This window comes from Apteryx mantelli, chromosome 1 (genome assembly GCF_036417845.1).
Source record: "Apteryx mantelli isolate bAptMan1 chromosome 1, bAptMan1.hap1, whole genome shotgun sequence".
Lineage (NCBI taxonomy): Eukaryota > Metazoa > Chordata > Aves > Apterygiformes > Apterygidae > Apteryx > Apteryx mantelli.
The window spans coordinates 145,744,555-145,767,246 of record NC_089978.1 but is presented as its reverse complement, the minus strand read 5'-3'; the positions used below and the strand labels follow the sequence as shown (position 1 = coordinate 145,767,246).

Genomic DNA, 22,692 nt, shown 5'->3' with positions numbered 1-22,692 from the left:
GGCAGGTGCTCAGCCCATTAAGATGGCACAGGTGAGGAAGTCTGAGGCCTTGGCAATAGTCTATTCTGCCACACACAAACCTGGAATTGAGCAAGCAGAGGCTGCATCAACATCAACACATAGGGTAGCACACTTAGGGTGGTTCTGTCAAGCAGAACCGGTGTCGCTGAGGTCCCTACGTCCACACTGTATGTGTCTTAGAGGTCTTATTGCAGATCAGCTCCAGTGAGGTGCCATGGAGTGAATGCCCATTTGCAGTTGGAGCACATTAAGTGAGCTCTTAAGAGTGCATCTTTAGGTTTTGTGCAAAAAGAGTACGGTTCACACGCTCCCAGACCACTCCAGGATGTGAACCAAAGCACAGCGAGAATGCCGGGTAGATTCATTTCAGAAGCGCACTCCTGATAAGCTAAGAACATAGCTACACCCCGAGCATCTAGTGGAATCCAGGCCCATTAACACAACTTAACATATTAGTAAGAGTTACCTCTATTTCTACGTTAGTGTGTGCTCACATGCATGACTGTTCTTTGCTCTGCTCTGACTAACGGGGCGAGCCAAAGACCTTCCTCCCGACCTAAATTCCTCCCAGACGCTGATCCTCCCTGCGATACGGTGTGGTCGGCACAGCACGCTCGCAACGCAACAGGTACACACCGCGAGGCACAGCAGTTTCGCCACAGGCCCCAGGCTGCGAGGCTCAGAAGCGGCCTGTCCCCCCCGTCCTCCCGAGACGCCGGGGGGAGCCGGGAAAAGCCACCCCGGGGCACTGCTGTCACCGGCAACAGGGCTGCCGCCGCGCCGGGAGGGCTGCGGGCGGCCGCCGCCCGCCGGCCCCCCTCCCCCCCTCCGCGCTCGCGTGGGCGGGCGGAAGTCTCGCGAGAAGTGTCCTGCCGGGCCGGGCCGGGCCGGGCCGGGCCGGGCCGGGGAGAGGAGGGGGCATGGCGCCGGCGGCGGCGCTGCTGAGGCGATGCTGGTGACGGTGGAAGCCTGGCAGGGCGTCTGTGGACCCTCCCCCGAGCAGGCGGGCAGGACGGGCAGCTTCTCCTCACCTTAGTTCACCTCCTGCATGCCGCCGGTGCTGGGGGCGCTGTGGAGCGGGGCGCGGGCAGCCCGCCATGGCCGAGGCAGGAGCGGGAAGCGCCGAGGGGGCCGAGGAGGAGCGGCGGGCAACGGAAGGTGGGGGGAGCGGGGGGCAGGGGGCGCGAGCGCGCCGGGGGAGCAGCCGTTGGAGGGGAGGGCGGGGGTAACGGCTGCGGGTGGGGCGTTGCGGTGGGCGAGACTCGCGCGGGTGGGTCGGGGTGCCCGTGGGTCTGTGTGGCACGCGTGTACGTGTGTGCTGTCCGTGTCGTGTAGTGTGTGTGTGTCTGTCTGCCTGCCTGCGTGGTGTGGCACGAGCGAGCCCTGCGCGACCGTCAGGGGGTTGTGTGCCCGTTGGTAGCGGGGCAGGGACGGGGGTCTGCAGCCCGCGCGTGGCCGTTGGTGGTTAGGAGCCCACGCAGGCCGTGCCCGGCCATGTGCCCTCTGTTTTCATTGCGGTGCAGTTATGTTTCCAGGATCGCGCTGTGTTTTCTGGATTTGTGCTGTTGTCTGTTCATACTCTGGCCCAGGGTATCGACCTGAGCTCCAGTAACTATTTCCCCCGTTCAGTTTAGTTAAGGTACAGTTAGTTTAAGTCTAGTTAAGGTACACAGTGGTGGACCCAATGGTGTTATGTTGTGCATTCCCAAAGAAACGTTCGCACTCAGGTTAGTTATTGCTGTTATAGATGTGTCATTGTACTTCAGTGATCTGCACTAAAACTATTTTTTTCTGTATATTTAACTTAGTATGTAATGTACGCTCTCTGATATACAGCTAGTTGTTTTATGTGTTCCTAATATGTTAGTGTGTTTTGGGGGGGTTTTTTGCAGGTAGATGTAATTCAGCATTTTAAGTACAGTGAATTTGGCTTCTCTGTGTGAGTGTGTGTGCATGCACTTGTATAGAGACAGAGGTTTGATGTTTCTCGTTCATTTTAAGTTTCTGGTGCAAAAACAGGGCTAGGATTAAACCAGCAGCGGCTGTTTGTGCTCCTCCTTCTGTGGAAATGAGTATGTTGCTTCCTCCTTTCAGAATGTTGATTTGAGGACGAAAAGAAATCATGTTTTGTACGGGGTTTTGAACTGCAGAAGTGAACAAATCGCTTGTAAGTCATCACTGCGGTTCTGTTTAGTTAGTGCCGGTTCTTCTGGGTTTGTTGTTGTTGTCTTTTTAACAGGTATTTGGGGAATTTGTATGTGTGTGTGTTTTTTTAATGTATATGGGGGTTCTGGTTGTCTTGAGATAGTTGGTATTTTTTCTGTCTCTTTCTGTGTTTCTAATTTATGAAGATTAGTTGTTGCTTGTTTGTTTAAATACTGGTATAATTTTGTAGCAAGTAATCTAGTTTTTGAAAGTAAAGTGTGGAGTTTTTTGTAGGGTTTTTTCTTTTTGCTGTCTAAAAATTGTGTTAAAAATGAGAATTTACTGTTTCTGTATCATACACATATTGTAAGGAAAGGAAATAATCTAAATAAAGAAAAATCAAAATATGTGAACTTTTCCATATAAAAATAGCCATGGGAAAGCAACGAGCCATAGGTTTTTATGTTATATTGCGAAAGAAACACCCCCGCTCTGGCTTCTTTTGTTATTTATGCTTACCCCTATTCTTCTAACAGATTTTGAAGAAACAGAGTCTGTTTCTTTTAAACAATTTACTTTTTAAAAGATATAAATATATTAATTTGTGTAAAGGACTTAAAGATTAGAATAGGTCCAGGTCAGCTTAGTCGTTTTTCATTTGAGCAACATATTTTTGTTACTATTGCACATTAGGAAAAACACACTCTGAACTGGACAATTCACATCAGCTAAGAGTCAAATTCACTGTAAGAAGAAAATCACTTTGTGGGTGATTGTGGAAAGTGAATCAATATCAATACTCTGAAAATTCCCTTCTTGGACTCCTGGGCCTGTTAAGGCCGTGTAAGTTCTGCAGCAGATTTGACAAAGTCAGCATTTTACTCACAATAATTTGGATCTAAAGCTTACAAGGGAACTGCTGGCCTCGATTTCTTTAGCACTGTATGATTGGTGATGTATTTTTTTCAGTAATGAACTAAATTATATGAGACTCTAGATTTCTGTCAGTGACCTGATTTGAACCTGGAAGTGACTGGGGAAGCAGGGTGGTATTTCAAGGGCTTGTGTAGTGTCTCTTCATTAGCTGGTACGGTCATACTTTTTAATACACTAATAGGTTTGGCCAAATACTTGGTGTTTGAGATTTATTAAGTAAATGTATTATTTAATTGGTAGGTTATGATTCTTGACTACTTTCTTGTGAGTGAATGGTTAAAATAACTAAGCAAAAATGAATGCATAAAGTAATCAGTTGACCATATTAATATGTTTGGTTTAAATTCATCTGTGTAATTCAGGGTATAATAATTTTTCTTTTCACCATTTCATGCTATTAGAAACAAATCCAGTGTTGTGTTTTTAAGTTAACCTATAAATAGATTGTTTTCTGAATAGTATTGAGCATAAGATGACTTCATTACTAAATTCTCAGTGTCTTTCTCCTGCTTTATGGAAGCTTATAAAATGTGGAAGAAAATCTGTTTTAGACAAGTACGCTTCTACTGTTTTCACAACTTAACCCTTATGAAAATGGTTGCTCCAACTTTAAATGAAAGTGCAGCGTGGGCTGTGATTGGAATGCTAGACTCACTGTAAGTAGCTGGAAGGTGCTTGTCATGGCTTCTTCTAAAGCCCTAAAAAATATATGGACTACAGCTCTCTCTCCTGCTTATAAAATATAGTTGTTTGTTTTATATGTGTTTTATACATTTATATATTCAGATGTGCAGGACCTGCAAAGTGATAGATATCATGGCATTGGTACCTCTTGTTGTACAATACTGTTGTAGCATTTTGCTTACCTGCAAATATATATGGAGGATATAGGTATAGTTTTCTCATTCTTTAATGGACATCTGCAGTAAGCATTCATTAAAATAATTGTAGAAAAATAACTCCTTAGTAAAATAAAACAGTTCATATGACACAATTATTTGAAATTATTATTTGACTCAGCAGCTGTCCTGTGTGTGTGTGTGTGTGTGTGTGTGTGTGTGTGTAGATAATCAAAGACATTTTAGATCTTCCAAAAAAAAAAAAAAAGAAACTATTTTGAGTGTGTCAAGTGCTGCAAACCTTAAAATTCCAATCGGACATCTTGAATAAGGTCTTGGCTTAGAAAATTTTGGTTGCTTATCTGTCTAGGTTTGTGTGTGTGTGTCTCTCCTTCTCTGTGTGACTGCACTCGTAAGGACTTTAGACTGAGATCCTGAAACTGAGTAAGTACTCAGAGCATTAACCAAAATTAGCATTTTGGTTCAGAGCAGTAGCATTTTTTGATGTAAATCCTCAGTCTTACCCACTTACTGTGCAGTGGTTTGGTTTGCAGAGCGGTTTTGATACGAATGAACCAGATTGCTTTCAGAAGAAACGGCACCGGAATTTTAGTGTAGGAACGTTAGTGTAACTCCAGGCACACACCACATGTACTCCCAACTCCAAACATAAGGGATTGAACCCATGCTTGGTTCTTGGACAGCTTTAAAACATGTGCATTGTAGAGATTTTTGGTCCAGTGAACCAGACTAAATGTGATTTAACAGAAGTCCCCTGAACTACATATAAATTAGAAATGAGGACTTCTGTACCATCTGCTTCTGTCAACAGACCTGTTGTTGATGTGCCACAGTATTTACTAATGTAGATGTAGTCTAATAGCTCATGTGAGAAGACTTATATTTTAATAAGCTATTTATCTGGTTAGAAAAAAGGAAAACTTGTGTTCATTCACTTCTAACACAATTCTGTTTTCTTTAAATTTGTCAAAGCTTGAATTTCTTGTTCATGGTTAATGTACGTGCCAGGGAAGCATACACTTCAGCATGGGAAAATAAATATTTTAATACTCTGGTAATTCAAAACTTCTCATAGCAGTCTCTCCGAACGTTAGGAGAAATGCATCTGTAATCTCAGGAATTTCAATGCAAAGCAATTTCTTTCTTCCCCTCTCCTTCTGCCAGAAAGTGTTTTAAAATAGGAAACTGGAATGAAAATGCTTTCTTGTTCTTAGAAAGGTTGTGCCAGCATTACCACATTGATAACTTAAATAGCTGTAGAGATGCAACATGGAAAGTAATTCTATAAGCATGAAAGGTGTCTAGTGTGTACATCTCTTCTCAAAATGTAAAGAATGCCACCTGTGAGTTTTTAAAATCTATTTACTCTAACATTTATTTCAAGTGTATTTCACAGTAATATCCTGGTAGATGGGTTTAGGCGTTCTTTTTTACACTGGCTGAATGAGGGCTGATTGACAGCTTTTGTCATTAAGTTATTAATATTTGCATGGCTTATACTTTTCTTATACTTTTGGAGTGCTTATGTTTCTCTTGTTTTATTTCCCTTTGATAATTTAAAAAAGTCAAAATAAATGTTTTAATACTATATTAATATTTTAGGAAGAAAGACTACGAGGAGTAACCTTGTGCCTAGCCAAAAGGAACGTTGTGGAATGGTAGTGCATAATTAAGGCTATAGGTTTGAAAGATTGTCTTGGACTTGATCTTGTTGCATGTCACCCACCAGGTGCTGTCTATGTTACATTTTAACAACTGCGCAGTAGTTTTATAGTCATCCCTGAGTGGCATTCATCTCACCTACCTTAGATGTCTACAGAGTGTATCAATGTCTGAGCTAGTTACTTAGGTCTTTGTATAATTAGTGATGAGAAATCGACACTCTTAGATTGTATTTCATCTAATCAACTGTTGGAATCTATTTTAGATTGAGATGAATCACCCTAGAAATGTTGTATTTCATCTAACCAACTGTAGGAATCTATTTTAGGTTGAGATGAATCACCCTAGAAATGTCTTCTCTTCTCCGTTGAATGTAAAGGACGCGTAGAATGGCTAGTTCAGTTGTGGATATCTTCATTTGCTCAGATGAATCTTGCCTTTAGAGGCTGGTGGAGTTTCACCATAAGCCTTTTCTAATAGAATGTATTTGTTTAGGAACTGAAAACTTCAAAACAGACAGTGATGACAACAGCTCAGAAATGTGGCATACGTTTTGAAATTGTTATTGTCAGTAGCAGAAGTGGTACAAGGTACATTAGAAAAGTGTGGAAACAAAGTCCCTCGAGTCTTGTTTATGAGTGCAGCGCATGTGATTTACACAGGACGTTTGCTGAACTCAGGGATACAGTTGGCTTCATATATCTTCACTTCCTATTCCACCCTCAAAGGATCATTTCATATAGCTCATCTGAAGCTGTTCATTTTGTTGCCAGCCCGCTTGGGGACTGTAAAATTTTTTTGTAGAAAGGCATGAGAAAAGTTGTAGTTCAGTAGAATACGGTTTTGTATGTTGATATGGTGAAAACTGTATACTAAAACTGAAAATTGGTAACTATTCCATAAATACTGTGTTTTGTCTGATTATGAAATATACTAGAGTGTTAATAGTTTTTATTTATAATGCATTTACTGAGAAGAGCTGTTTTTCATATGATGTATTTGTAATGCTGTGATATGCTTTGTATTTTTGGAGAGAGAATGATTGCAGTGATTTCTTTTTTCAATATTACTTTCATCTGTCTTGATGTACATGTTATGCTTTTTTAGTATTTTTAATACTTAGAGATAAGCATACGTGCTTAATACTGAGAATCAAACCTAGATCAGAAATAGGCCTATGTATTCTAGGAATTATTCATTTGCCATTAAGATTCAATCATCACTATGCCCGTATAGTAGCAAAACTTTGAAACGAGTATTAATGATAATAAAAACAGTGTGATTTCTCATTTGGAATTTTATTTGACTTGCTAACCAGCCTGGTTTAAATAATGGCTTCTGGAGTGGAAAAACAAAATTTCTGTAGCTAAATTAAACTTTTCAGTAGTTTAAAACTTGGCTAATGATTTAAATCTTCCAGAAAAATAAACTTGCAATAAGGCACAGTCCTTCTGAATACTATTGGTCATCAAGCATGCTATGAAGATGGGAAACATTTCGTTTTGCTTCATATGTTGTAGGGGGTACTTGTTTTTAATATTAGTGAAATGAAAATATTCGCAAAAATTAAAAATATGAAAAATTCAGTCAGATGCACAAATAAAGGTCAATCTAGCTTTTTCCTGCCATAGATGCACCCCCCTAGGTATTGGGTTACGTTCTAGCTCGTTCTGTTTCTGACCCAAAAGATCTCTAAATCCTTTATCCAGCCCTCACAAAGTGGTATAGCCAGAGAAGTAAAGGAATCTTTCATCACAGAGTATAGGAGGTGAAGACACTCTTCAAGCAGAGGGTAAGCACCTTGGAATCACCTAGCATCATAACAATAGCTGTTAGGGAAAGCTGCAAGAGATTAATTTAAAGCGCTTTTATTGACTTCTCAAAGCTGACTCAGCTTTGTGAACTCCTCCTGTATGCTTCTTGTTCAATGGGTATTAGGTATTAAAGAAAAATTGTCTTGTCTATTAAATTCTGAATAACTACTTTTCTACTAAATGTGTTCGTGCTGAGACTTTAAAATTTGTTTCCGTTTGTTTTTTTGTTTTGTTTATTTGTTTTAGGCTTGCTGTTTGTTTTGATAATCTTTAAATAAGAGTATGTCAATACTGCATGCTCTACATGGCAGGGATCAATATCAACTCCTTACCTTATCTTTTTATCTAAGATTAGCTAGCTACAAATATCTTACTGAAGTTTTAGTTAGATGGCATTTAACATGGCATTTAATTTAAGATGTCATCTTGATACTATTTAAGAATCCAACATATCAAGTATTTAAGAATTCAACATACCACCTAAAATTTTTAGTTTACAAGTTCTTAATGGATTGTTGTTGCTGATGATCTAAAAACTTGTGTTTTTCTTTAAGAAAAAGCAAAAAGAATGTTAGTAGGAGATGGAGAGGAAATAGATGCAGAGTTAAGAATATATTGGTTGAGCTTGAGAAAAATGGTGGTTGTTTTGATCATATGAAGGATAATTTGGGAAAGCTGTAAATGATACATCAGTTAATTTCATTTTGTTTTTTTAAAGGGAAGTGGTTTAGAAAGCAGACTGGCCATCTGTGTGCAAAAGAGTATTTAGGTCAGTGGGTCTGTTCTGTCTTGCTTTATTACAGGATGAAAGGATCTGTTGTGCTGAAAGCATTCTCGTCCTTGATTTAGGTTTCTCTTTAGTCAGTACTCTTTCATAAATATTTATAAATTATACTTCATTAGCTTAATCTAGTAATTGTAGACTGCTGTTTATGTAAGTGTGAATTAAAACTACTCTTTACAAACAGAATGCCTTTGGAACTGTTTTTGTTTTTTTGTTTTATAAATGCAAGGATTTATAGGAGAAATATAAAATCAGATTGTTATGAAGTGATGATTAATCAGAAAAATACTTCAAACATATACCATGTGCATCCTTGTATTTATGCTGTAATTTCTTTTAATATCCCTAATGTGAATGTTGTGTATATGGAGTGACCAAATTTTCATTCTGTTGCAGATGCCTAAAGACTGTTACTTATTTGTCAAGTATTTATTGATTCTTTGCTTTTCCACCTGCTGCCTTTTTTTTTTTTTTTTTTTTGGAACTTCCTGTGTGATTTAATAGTCAAAGAAATTTCAAAAATATGAAAAAGGGGCTGACACTGTGTAGTCTGACTTGGTAGAGAGAGGATTAGTGGAAGACTAGGCAAGCTGTTGTTCAAGTATTAGCCTATTTTTTTTCTTTAACTCTCCAGAGTAATATTCTAACAAAAAATGAGCACTTAGGAGGTAAAATTTCTGATTAAGATGTGCTTACGCCTAAGAGGAAAAAAACCATATGCAGTGTATTGTTCTTTTCACATTTTTGCCTATGATTTACTGACATCGCAGATGCTAACATGCTCAGAAAAAAGTATCCAGTTTTCCCTTCTGCTGGATTTTGAAAGTGCCCATCTTGGGTTTTGCCTCCTGTTAAAAGTAGGAGATGCTCACTACATTAAATGACCTTTGTTAAACCCTCATCTGCCCCTTCATGGAATTAATTTTTTATTGTTCTTAGATGTATAATAGCGGATACTTTCCTCGCTAGTGCAGGAAGCGTATATGATTGCCTACGTCTGAAGCAGAATTAATTTTGTTTCAGTACCTAAACATCAACTGGGTAATGCTTTGTGATAGCTATGCATTGAGATAGGATGGGTGACAAGTGTTAGCAGATCTTCCGTAAAATAAGAGAAGAGAACACGACAGGGAAAAGTGCAATAGTGGTTAGATTCCCTGAGACTGATTTCCTTTCCCAGTCTATTGATAGGATTTTTTGGCTTGTGACTGCTCTTCTGTCCCCTCCCAGAATTAAAGCCATTTTGATTGAGGGGAGAATTTTAAAGGGAAGTCTGAGATAGAGCTTGACAAATATCTAGTACTACTTTGAGTATGTGACTGGAATTCTATGTAATTGTAGATGTTATTTCAGAAACAGTTACAGCAAGTCTGCAGATGTCCAGCTTATTTAAAAAGTGTAGCTGTCTGTGTATTTTTTAAGTTTAAATTAGAGTCAGTCTCAGTATTTTGATTTGCTAGGTAATGCTACATCTTCTTTTGATTTTTGCAGCAGGATGTTTGAGTTATTGGAGAATTTAAGTGTAGTCTGTTGAGACTGTGTGAGGAGAAGGAAAGGTATATGTTATATTTTATTGGTATGGTGATTGGGTTGTTGAGACCATTTTATGACTGTGGGGAGACAACATGCTGTTTTTATACTTATGTTGTAACAGTGCAGCTTTTATGTATCTGTGTCAGAGGTCTAAAAGTCACCAACTGGAATTTTCTTTTTTCCAAATGAAAATCAGAATAGATGCATGATATTATAGCTCTTGTTGGACACTTCCCCCCCCCCCCCATTCACAGATAGTTGCTTGGTAGATGGAAACCCTTGCATTGCTTCTGGAGTCCCCAGCCTCATGAATGCAAAAACTAAGCCTGCTGCCACCGCGTCTTTCAACACTTTTGTGGCTGAGATTCCAAGGAAGCGCAAAGGAAGTGACTCTGATAACCAGTAAGTGAATTGATTCTGTTTGTGCCTCAACATAAATATGAGACATTCATCTGTTATTTCAATGACATGGTAACTTTCTAATCCTCTTTCCTGAAATGCCATATATGCTATGATTATTTATTACAATTTCTTCCAAATACGTTCTTTGGCAGATCTGAGTGATTAAAACTGTAGAAAAAAATATTTCTTAAATCCAAGAGATACATGTAGGAATCTATAATGCTGATTCCTGGCCTGAAATATCTGGGTAATGCATCTCTAATGCTGAAATTTTAATCCTAACTCTTTTTTTGTTTCTTTTCCACCTACTAAAGGCAAGTTCTGTTTGTAGCAAATTGTTATTAAATTGCTTGAAGTCTCACAAGCTCACACAAGAATATCATCTTAAAGTGTGAAATAAGATTACTAGTTAAGCTCTTTGATCTAGAACTGCAGAATCAGAACTGCTTCTTCAGTGACCAGGGCAGCCGTTTACTTAAATATCTAGACAGAATGTGACATAAAAATGAGGACCTTACTGCACTAGTACTCAACCTCTTTAAGTGGGTCACACTTTACTCCTGAGATGATACTGTCAACTCTTTTGTCCTCTTCAATAACTGCCAAACAGGTGTTAGTTACGCATATAATTGTTTACAGACAAAAATTGTTTTTAAAAAGTGACCTGTTCTAAGCTGTATTTTAAACATTATTTGCCAGTTACAAGTAAGGACAAGCCAGCATGTAGATTAGTGCATTACTACTATCTTCAAACTAGTGTGGAGGATCCACTCTTTTTTTTTTTTTAAGGGGGGGGAGAGGGGGGCTTATTTGTGATTATGATTATGAAAGCAGTTCTCTTCTATATAGTCCATTGATCTACAGAATGTATCCATACTATGGATGTTGATGTAATTGTCCAGCTCAGTTTAAAGTGTATCTTGTATTTCTGGAGTTTTCAGTGATCTACATTAGTTTCTGAAAAAATATCTCTGTTGTTTTTCAGTAGTACTTGTTAATTTTACCTGTTGAGTGAAGATACTGGATTCATCAATAGTGTTTCCCTAAAGTCTGGATCAGTCCCTGATATCATGAAACTTCTGTCAGAAAAAGTTTTCATGTCCAAAATGGAATGTTCAGTTGAAACAGTATTGTTTTATGAGAACTAATAATTAGTTTGTAAAAAACAAATGTTCTTGCTGAAGAATAATTGCTCAAGTGTGGGGCACTTTTTTCTGTAACACTGAAATTTTTCTGTAACATTTTTCTGTAACTTTTTTTCATTGGTATATCAAATCATCTTTCTGTGCTTCAAGTAAATTCTGCTTACTTCATTACCTGTTCCTGCAGGGACACAGTTGAAGTTGATGGTGATCCTCAGAAAAGGTACATTTTTATAAATGAACCCATTGCTATTTTCAGTGCTATAAACGTCACATTCTCCTTCTGTTTGGCTAGATAAGCTGTGTGTTTGCTTGCCTTAAGGAATGCTAGTCTAAGGGCACAAATTTGCAGGGCACAAATTTGTACAGCACAAGGTGATCAACATATAGCTAATGAACAGTGTAGACAGGTCCATCCATTGTTAAAGTTTTCTTCCAAAGACGACACTCTGACTTGCTTATAACTTTGCCAGACTTCACGTGTTCTGGCTGAAATTAAGATAAGAATGGGAAAGAAAGTAGAGTAACAGTGGAATAAGAAGACTGGGGAGGTGAGGGGAACATCTCATACTCATCTATGACTGGTCCATTTAAACTTTTTTTTTTTTTTACCTTGTCAATGTGCTTTTTAAAATATACCTAACAAACCTAAGCTAAAAGAATTCAATTACAAGGTGACAAGCCAGAATTAAGATTGGCTGCAGAGCATAAAAAATCATGGAAAATATACACTACAGGACAAGTCTTAATTATGTGATTTATTTTTGTAATTTCTTTTTCTGCACCCCACTACCTTAGAATAAATGTTTGTTTATGTGTAGCTGTCCAGTATTCTGTTTTATCCTTCTAGTCAGTGTTTGGTGCATGGCTTATTGGATAGTATTAGAATCTTTCTCTGGAGATAGAACTGTTTATCTCTTTGTGGACTTTTCCATGGTGCTCATGAGGGAAAAGTATGAAAAAAGATGCTTTTTTTTTTGCATTTAAGACCTCTGTTTCTCTCTTTAATAGGGAAGTATGTTTAATAAATCGGATTAGAAAATGCAGCAAAAGATGATACATTTTTTTCTGAATAATCCAGATTCTATTCTTGCTTGTACAAATTAAATACACCTGGATTACAGCCATGAGGTAGTATTTCACCCTATGTTCATGTAGTCAAGGTAGTTTTAACCTAGCTATTTATAACAATAACAGCACAGCTGTTATGCCAGAGGCTATACAAACCTATCGAACACTGTGACTGTTTCTTTGAGCAGCAAGATTGTTCTAGTTTCTTGCCTAACTGGCGCTTCTGAGGGAGGAGAGTTAGTCACTAGGCCATGTGTGGCATTGCAGTTGGTCTGGCTTCCTTTATCTCTTTTCACCTTGCAGTCGGACAATAGTCCAGTAACTGTTAAGGTTCATACTACATACACATCTCTGGTAAAAGTTTATTAAATGCATACATATGTACGTACGTGTGTATATATATATATATATATATATATATATCAATTATAGGTAACTCCTCTAAATCTGAAACAGTTTTACTGAAGAAAGACGTAGGGTCGTGTGAGCCCAACCTACTCTTGTGTTTTGGTTGACCAGACTGTCTAGAAGAAACCTATGTTGTAGCAAAATCCCAGGCTGAAGAGTTGGATCTCTGAATCTTGTGTCAATTTGGCTCTGGCTGCTGTATTCTCACAGGGGTCAGTACTTAGTCACAGGTGGAACAGCTGAAAGCAGCTTTTGAGATCTTCCGTAAATCTCTACTCTCCAACTGTTCTTCTATTTCCTGCTTCCTTTTTCTCATAGGAAGCAGCAGCTGACTGATTGGCCTGTCTCCCTGCTACCCTTCTGGTAGAACATATGCCCCTTCTGGGACAATCCTGAGGCTAATGAGTCTCCTCTGGAATGGAGCGTAGTGTACAGCGGGAGATGGCTCCACTGCTAAATTTAAAAAGCTGAAATACTGCTGCAAATATATTCAAAAATATTTGTATTAGTTTTCCTTCTCTTTAAAGCAAATGGTAGCCAATGTTAATATGGGAACTGCTCTGAATTCTCTCTGCCAGTACAAAAATGCTTATACTGAATTTGCAAGATAGCGATTAAGCCACTTTATGACATTTTTAAAAGCTGTTGGTGAAGAATACAGTGGTTTTGGAGAAAAATATCATTGCCCTCATTTATATTTTGCCAATTTATATTTTTCTGCTGCCCAGTATTTTTCATGATACAGGCAATTGATTTTCTTTCATTTACAATTTTATTATATAGACTCTTTCTAGTCATTACTGTATGGTAAGGGAAATTACTTAATTTTTACTTCTTTCTCTGTCCATGAGCAACTGTAGGATGATATTTTAGGCCCAATCTAAGCTAAGAGTGCTGTTTTTATCTTTTGGCAATGAGAGTTTGGAAATATTCACACAAGAGAGAATACCTCTTGCAAAATTAAAAAAAAACAAACAAACAAGACTTGGCTTCAGCTAGTTGATGTTCCATTAATTTTGTTTTCTCTAGAATATAAATGGACCTGTAATTATGAAATATCCTCATAATAGGTTCACATAATTATGTAAACATTCAAAGTTATGTTTTGCTCTCTCTTTGTATTATACATCACTTGCTAGATAATTCTGATACTAGGAATTTTTGTGGCTTTGATTTTGTTGGAGTGATAGTAAATTTGTAAAATTTCCCGTATCTTCTTGAATTCACGGGAGGAAAGAAGTGTCTAGTATTAAATATGCAATTTAAAACTCTATATCTTGTTTTCTCTAGGAGTGAAGATGACGAACATGTTAAAATAAAAGATTTCAGGTACTAATTTACAAGAAGAGTACATTTTGCTAGTAAATACTGAGATTGACGCTAAAAAAAATTGAGTTTGTGGGTTACTTTCATTAAAAGTGTCAAATATTTAACAGTTTTAGCACCTTTTCCTTTATTTTTCCCTACTTGTATATTAATTTTTAGAGCCTCCTTGGGGATTTTATTTTCTACTAACTTTCATTAAAGTTGTGTTGCAAAATACCTCAGACATTAGCAAAAACCCGAGGCTTAAAATTTTCAAGGTAAGAATTAAATGCAGTCCTTCAAGCTGTGTATAAAGGGAGCTGATGAATATAAAGAGAGACTATATGAATTTGGAGATTGTTTCTTTTAGGTTTGTATACACATGGAGTTATTTGAGAAGTATTCCACATGAAAGTGGATTCAGCTAAAGCATGTCAAAGAATTCTTATTCTTGAACAAATGTTTTTATAGGGAATTGTTTAGGGATTGCCATTGCACTTTGAATTCACATCTTGTCTTAATCCAAATTAAAATTTATTGAAACACAGTGTGACTGAATGCAACTGTGATTCACCCAAGCAATTATTTTAAACTATAGACAAGCCACTTAGTAAAACTAGAGTTGTTTCAGAATAAAAACGTCTTTTCTGTCATGTTAGCAAAGATGTACTAGCAGAAATCTACAATCCACTCTGCTGTCAAAGCATTTTTTTACAGTATGTTAACAGATGATTATGAAATATTTTTGTAGTTTAAGTTGAACAGAAGAAATAAATGGCAAAGTTTGTTCCAAGATATGTTATCTCTACAGCCTTTTTTATTTAACTCCAGAATTCATTTTTCTTTAATGAGTATCCCAATCGCTATGCAAGATTCTGTTTTGTATAGTGCTTTGATAACATTCATGTTGTATGGTGGTTGTTTTCTCAAGTATTGGTTCCTTAGTTGAAAAAGTTGGAAGACATTTTGAAGTTTTGCTCAACACGTAGTGCTCCCTCCAGTGTTTCTTTGTACAAGCTTATTGAGGAACTTACTTTCCTCCCTTCTTTGCAGCTGGGGAATGTCACAGAAGGCTCTTTGAATCATCCAGTCATCACTGGAATTCCTATATCCACCTGTTCTAGGTTCCATAAGTTCTTATCGAATCTTCCAGATGTGGAAGATTGGTCTGTTACCCCAAATGTTTGTATCTGTCTTCCAGACATTCACATTTCAAGGAGTATATGTAATATGTTACTGTTGTTGCCTGACACAAAGAGAAAGTTGGGTCAATCTGTAGAGCTGGGAATCAATTGATGAAAGTACATTTTTAATAAAACTTTAGAGGAGAGAGAAAAGCAAACTGTTTAGATGAATGACCCAAATTTATTTGCAGGTAGGGGAATTTCTTTTTTTGTGCTTCCAAAGAAAAATAATAGAAGACTATGTCTTTAAAACTGTACTTTGTTCTTCCTCATCAGGCCAGATTTAGTTAACTTAATTACCTTTAATAACTTCTGTTACAGTATGCCTAAGAGGAAGCGTTTCAGAGATCAATTACACAAAATACTGTCTCTCAGTTTGGTTCACTACCATTGTGTGTGGTCTCAGTCAGGAAGAAAAAAGATCTTCATTTTAATTGAGTGGCCAGTTTGCCTTCTGGTTAAGGAGGGAATAGAATGAATTAAACTTCTTTTGACCTGCTGGAGGATGTTAGAGGGAGGGAGATTAGCTAGAAAAGCTAACATACTAGAAGGAATTATAGAGATGACCTGAGATGTAAATAGATTTGTGATGTGTACCATCATGTGCAATTGGAGGGTTTTTCTGATGAAAACCCTCTAAGAGAAGCCCTTTTCTGTGTTTGAGTTCTTGGATGGAGGCTTACAAAGAAGTAAAACTTGAGACATAAGGTATGCACAGAGCCTGAAACCCTTTCTACCACCCTATCTTGTGACTGAAAGGGAAGCTTTCTGAAGTACCTCTAGTGAAAATAGGTGAGGCATGGCTTTTTCTTTCAGTTTCCACGGTATCTCTTATAAGCATACGTAAATGTGCTGTCTGTTGCTTGTGCTGTGCTATGAATAAATGCTTGTATTTGTGTCTTACTTCAACCTGAGTGACTTTTAAGGTAACTAGGTAGCAAGAAGGCATTGCTCACCTAAGAGTACAGTGAGTTTTCATAAACTGGAGTTCCAAGGCACTTTAGCAAGTGCTTCTTAGAGCATTCTTCATTATAACAAAGCTAGTAGAATGAGTCCCACATCTTAGCTACATAGGCCAGGTAGAAGTAGCATCAGAAGGGCCAAGAAGCAGAAATGTCTTCCAGTGATTACTAATGACATGAAATAATCTCTGGCATACAGTAAGCTGTCAAGGTGTTCACTTGAACCTCAAGGGTCACAAGGAGAATTTCACAACTTTGTAAAAGTCTTCATAATCAAGTTGTTGCTTGACAGCTTTTTCTCTCAATAGTTCACATCATTATTATGACTGTTGCTGCTTTGTTTAAGTTAAACCAGTTCAATTGTCAAGTACACAAAGTGTAAGAAAAACTGTTTCAACACAGTGGATTTCTTGTGGTATGGTCTGCTCCCCAAATTAAATAGATGCATTGGTGGAGGTGGAGATTTTGTGTTCTGCATCTTTCTTAAAATAATTCTTCTTCTTAGAGAAGCACACAGTCAGACAGAGAAACGAAGAAGAGACAAAATGAATAATCTGATAGAAGAATTGTCTGCTATGATACCTCAGTGCAATCCTATGGCACGAAAACTAGACAAGCTTACAGTGTTACGGATGGCTGTGCAACACTTAAAATCTTTAAAAGGTGGGTTATAAAAAATGATCCTAAAAGTCCTTTTTCTGACAAAAATTATACTACATATTTTCTTTAATGATAAATAACTCTAAGGTCATCGTTTATATGTTTACTCATTGAATTCAATTCTGAATGTATACTTTTACATAATCATTTCTAGATACATCTGTACTTCTTGTTCGTTAGCATGTGATTTTGTATACTTCCCGTATATAAAAGTTTTTCTCTGTAATTTGTCTGTTCTTCATTTAAATTTACATATTTGTATCTTCCAAAATTTCATTTCTTGTTTTGTCTTTTTTTTCTGCTATATCAAACAATCCTTCAGTGTCTGATATTTTCTGTCTGCTAAGAGTATGCTTTGCAATTAAGTCAGAAGTCAATGTGCGTTTGGTGATGTCTCCACTTTCCCTCATACATTCGGTAACAGCAATACCTGTAGTGCTCTACCCGAACCACTAGCTGTACTGCTAATAGAGAAGCACATTGTCTTTGTACTCCTGTTCATTGTTTCCATGTTTGTGACTGCATCAACTCTTTGTCCCTGCACTGGAATTTCATGTTTAGCTGATGACTTTGAAATATAGAACATCATAAAAGAAGATGCGGAAAACATTAAAAAGAAAAAGAAAAAAAACCCCTAAAATCTGGGAAAGCTTTAAGTTGAAGGCCAAGTCATTCATGAAATATTGAATACTTCTGACGAGTTATTTGTCAAGCATGAGATCAGAAAAAAGCCTCCTCAGCAATGGGAAACAATGTTAATGCTTACCTAAGAGAACTAATCTAAGTAATTGCACTGGTAGGGAGCATAGAGAACTCACTTAAGTGATAGGTTAACTCCTGTGCAGTGTAACTTCATGAAACCAAAACCATTCATGTAAAACTAAAGAAAGAGTTGGTTTTGGACACAGACGATCATCTTTCAACTTTTTTTTTTTTTTGCCTGCAAGAACAGCAGTCAAAGGGAACATTAAAAAATAAAACTTGATATACTTTACAAGAATAGATGTTGACTTTCATTACATTGAAGTTGTGAACACCATGAAATGTTACAGAATACCAACAAAAGCAGTTACCAAAATACCTGCAGTGTTTAAGAATGATTCTAGAGTATTTGCCTTGGGAGCTAGAACAATAAACATAGCGAGTCAACCACACAATAGTTAATGCGATTTAACTACATAGAGTGATTTTGGATCACTGGATATATAGTGCTAATGAAGCCTTGTTCATGCCCAAAAGACAGTTGACAGCATAAGAATTATTCAGATTCAACAAACGTTAAGGATTCTGAAACAGGTCTACAAAAATGTTTCTACATAATCCAGTTCTCATAACACCATTTCTCTAGCAGTACACTAAAGATATCTGAACAGAAGCTTCCTTGATTTGTGCTAAATGAAGGTGGTCATGGAAATATCTGGTTAGTTCACTATCAGCATTTTTTTGAAATTACTAACATATTCTTGTGAAAATGCTTAAGAGGTCTTTTTTTGTTTTATTCAGCTATTGGTTAAAAAAAAATTCTAAAATATGAACCAAGTATAACCCCTAAAATGTAACTTTTGACATTGTATATATGTCTACAAATAAGCTGTTTTCCAGGTTCCACTAGCTCTTATTCAGAAGTTCGGTATAAACCTTCATTTTTAAAGGATGATGAGCTCAGACAGTTAATCCTTAGGGTAAGTAAAAGGAAACTCTCAGTCAAATGATGTCCTTATTAAAGCCAGCCACTAACTTAAGTTTTTAGTTTGAGAGCGCCTTTTTTTTTTCCTTCTTTTTTTTTTTTTTCTTCCTTCTTCAAGTAAGTGTCCTGATGTGCTTGGTGAGTATTGGTATCTGTATGCTATACAGGATTTTTTTATAAAGAGATACGGAAGATAATGCATCGGTAGGGTAGACAGCAGCCCTTGAGGATAGTAAATCTGTATATAAACTGCATAATTAATACATAAAATATTTTTATGCTGATATTAAACTCTTCCTGCAAGTATAGAAAATGTTTTTAATTACGTGTAAATATACCTGCTGTTGTTTGCTGTGCTTTGTTTTAATTTTTAAAGATATATTTTGAAATAGAAGTAGAAATAATATCTGAAAGAAAATCTTTCTTCCTGTTTTCACACACACTCACACACCCAGACTCCTTTATGCTTTCTCATTTGCAACTATTTTCTTCTTTCTTTGCTGCAATAACACAACTTGGCAAGACCTGTAAGATGACTCTGAGTTAAGCTGTTTTGCAGCTGGCCTGCTCTTTCTCAAAGCTATGTTTAGGAAACTTTACCTGTCTGCAGTTTGATTTGGTTCTTGCAATCTTTTTAATTGCTTTTTTGTGTGATTTATAACTTAATAAAAACATTGAGGTTTACAAGTGTACTTCCTTGCAGTAATCAATATTCATAAAATATTTTAGTTCTTTGCTTATAAAGATAGTATCTTTGTATTTTCAGGCTGCAGATGGATTCCTGTTTGTGGTTGGATGCAACAGAGGAAAAATTCTGTTTGTTTCGGAATCAGTTTGCAAAATACTTAATTATGATCAGGTGGCTATAATTGAGTTTTTGTTTTTATTTTGTGTTTTCTTTTACTTAGAAACTTTTAAACTTTCTAAAATTGTATTGTATTTTATTAAAAGAAAACAAACAAACAATCCTTGTGCATCATTTCTTTGAATCCCTTTGATTTAACCTTCTTTTAAAAGTAAGGCTGTATTTCCTGGAATGAAGCATTTGCAAGTGCAGTCAGTGTTCCTTACCTGAGTGACAGTGCCGGATTGCAACTGATCATCCGTAAGGAAAGTGTTAGTCTGAAGGGACTAGTTGTCCTAGTTTCCACCTCCAAGAGATTTTCTTTTAATTTCCCCCCCCCCCCCCTTTAAGTTCAGGAAAATTGGTATTTCAGCTGTGCAAGTTAATTAAAGCTCACCTTGGTAATGGCTTTATGGCTTTATGCCATTTATTCTGCTTTATTCTCCCAATATTGCCTGATCCGCAGTAACTATCCATATATATACCTGTAATTTGAAGGAAATGAGATAGTGTGAGTTAGCTTAACCTGAAAAGAGAGGTAGTATAATTACCTTGCACTAGGTCACACTTAACATCATGGACAATTACCACAAATAATCAGGGCATGATAACTGGTTTGTGTATCTAAGACTTCCATTTCAAAAGCAAAGACTAAAACAGTTGCATGATTCTGTCTGCCTACTTTTAGAAGTTAGAAATCATGGGCTGCACATTTTAATCATTTTTTTGAAATCTTTTTTTTTTTTAATTAAAAAAGATGGAATGAATCATCTTATAGGGGAAGAAGCATAAAGCATTTTTTTTGTTGAGAATCTCAGAACTTGTTTGGGAACTAAAAAGTACCTTTTGGAGTCTCTCCCGTGAATCATGTCTGCTTCCAGACCCTTAAGATCATTGCTATTCCAGCCAAAGAGGCAAAAAAGGACTAGATTCAGGGGACATGACTGACTTAAGCCATGGATTTATCAGCTTATCTGGGAATCATTCCTAGCTATAAATCCCATTGTTATTCCTATGTATTTTGACAAGACTGCTACTAGCCTTTCTCAGTGGCACTCAGCATTTTGCCTTTACATTAGGGTTAGATGGGGACTGGGCAAATGGAAGAGGCTGTATGTTTGTTCTGCTTTCTTAGAAGCTTTTCCCTCGGCCCATTTCTGACTCTAGTCTATTGGAGGGGTGGTCCCTTTATGCAGTGATCCCATAGCAAGTGGCAAGGGCCCAAGATGAGTGGTAGCTTGGATCTAGAATACTGCTTATCAACGCAGCTGCCTTCTACCCAGTGATCTGACCTGCTATGGTGAAGGTAAGCAATATATTAAAAAAACCAACAACCCCAAAACAAAAAACAAAACTAGCCCACTTTTGTGAAAATTTCTTCCTCTTTCAAAAGAAAGCAATGGTGCCTGTAATAGTTCAGCAGGCTGATTATTTTGACTGAATCAGCAGAGGCTGTTGAAGTTGCGGGTCAGCAGGTTGAGAAGATCCCAGACAGAGAAATCTCTATTAATATCCCCTGCTAAGGATTGCTGAAGTGAGCTGACCCCTGTGCAGCTTCCAAAGAGCTCCTGGCTCACTGATGTCATTTTGTCCAACCAAATGAGAACCTGAGTCATTCAGCAGCTGTGAATACTTCTTATTCCCAAAACAAAATCTGTGAGGATACTTAACCTTCTCTGGTTCTGGAATCACATTTGGTAATTGAGAATCACATTAAGTAAATAAATAAAAAATATATAATTAGTGGGTATTTTGTATTTTATAATACTGACTCTTTTCTAATATCCAGCTAAATCCAGTATTTTTTGAAGGGAAGTTATCAATTACATCTTTACTACCATGTTTTTCTGAAAATAATATTAAACAGTGGGAAATTAAATGCAGATCAAAATATTGAAATTTAGAGTAACTATGGTATTTGAAAGATATCTTTAAAAAATAGCATATGAAGTTGTGTTTCTGAGATGACTAATATGTATGGTGTCCTGTTCTAGAACAGTGTAGTTCTTAGTCTTTTTTTTTTTTTTTTTTAAATAGGCCAGTTTAATTGGACAAAGTTTTTTTGATTACTTGCATCCAAAAGATGTCGCCAAAGTTAAGGAGCAACTTTCCTCTTCAGATGTCTCTCCAAGAGAAAAGCTCATAGATGGCAAAAGTAAGTCATATTTATGAAAGTACTGAGATTTTTTTATAAGAGATATTAATAAATTCATTTATTATGGAAGGCATATTTATGCATTCATATGTGCGTGTATGTACAAACTTGAGACAAAATTTCTGTGAACTAAACATTTGAATGCTTATCTGCTGCTTAGAGTGTGCTTACAGTTTAGAAGCTAGCCTAGTAAAGAACTTATTTTAGGTAATAAGAATGGTAGAAATTTGCATTGTTAAACATTTACCAAGATGTGGTCTGATGTTTTTCCTACCAGGCATACTACTTTTTTTTCTTGTATTTGATAGGTCTTGTCAATACAAAAGACCTGATGTAGTCAACATGGGATAAAATACTGCAATATCAAGAATCACTGTCTTCTCTGAAAATGCTAAGTGTCAATCCTAATTTAACCAAATTTTATTTTGCTTACAGTTATTACTAATATGGAAAGCATTATGTACTGTGCAGCTAATCACTATTTTATAGCTGTTTTTTATAAAAATCTTTGCAGTTCTTCCCTGTACCAAATAGAAGTTGAAAGTTTATAAAGCATATTTATTAAAATAAAATTCATATTATCAAATAGGGCATTAAAATAATTTGGTAGTTCTTTTTAATTTTGGAATTTATGTGACAGTCGCATTTTCCTTCCCTATTTAAGTCATTAAACTTATTTCATAGTTAATTGTAAGTACAGAATTTAGGCAGCTAAGCAGTAAGGAGAAAGTACTAGAAACTGAAATGAAAATAAGGCCTTGTAGTCCAAAGTTTTTGTTGTTGGGGTTTGGGTATTTGGGGTTTTTTTTAACTACTTTTACTAAACTTCTGTAAGCTGGCTTGCAAGTACACACAGATTTTCAAGCTGGACCAGCTCGACTGAATTCTGGTGCTCGACGTTCCTTCTTCTGTCGGATAAAATGTAGTAAGACCGCAGTCAAAGAAGAAAAGGAATGCTTGCCCAACCCAAAGAAGAAAGGTATTCAAGATGCAGGGGGGGCCTTTCTGTCATGAAATTCTGTATATTTAAGTTTTGAGTGAGTAGTGTGGTCCTTGTAGTTATCAATGACTTCACAAAATAGTTGTGGAGAAGTGTGAGTGTGTACTGGAGACACAT

At 36.9% G+C, this 22,692-nt stretch overlaps 1 protein-coding gene across 2 annotated transcripts in view; it reads left to right on the top strand.

Moving 5' to 3' along the window:
* Positions 1-948: 948 nt before the first annotated feature.
* The window catches only part of BMAL2 (basic helix-loop-helix ARNT like 2), a 36,398-nt gene continuing 14,654 nt past the window's right edge, over positions 949-22,692 (top strand). The window contains exons 1-9 of one of the 2 annotated variants that reach the window (XM_067305810.1): positions 949-1,179; positions 10,010-10,157; positions 11,487-11,522; positions 14,069-14,107; positions 16,735-16,892; positions 18,492-18,571; positions 19,343-19,435; positions 21,458-21,575; positions 22,411-22,554. In XM_067305810.1, the coding sequence (XP_067161911.1) occupies positions 1,119-1,179; positions 10,010-10,157; positions 11,487-11,522; positions 14,069-14,107; positions 16,735-16,892; positions 18,492-18,571; positions 19,343-19,435; positions 21,458-21,575; positions 22,411-22,554 (877 nt within the window). In that variant the 5' untranslated portion in view covers positions 949-1,118. Of the gene's footprint in view, positions 1,180-4,607; positions 7,417-10,009; positions 10,158-11,486; positions 11,523-14,068; positions 14,108-16,734; positions 16,893-18,491; positions 18,572-19,342; positions 19,436-21,457; positions 21,576-22,410; positions 22,555-22,692 lie in introns of those variants that run through there. The other variant, XM_013947727.2, reaches the window with a different exon arrangement.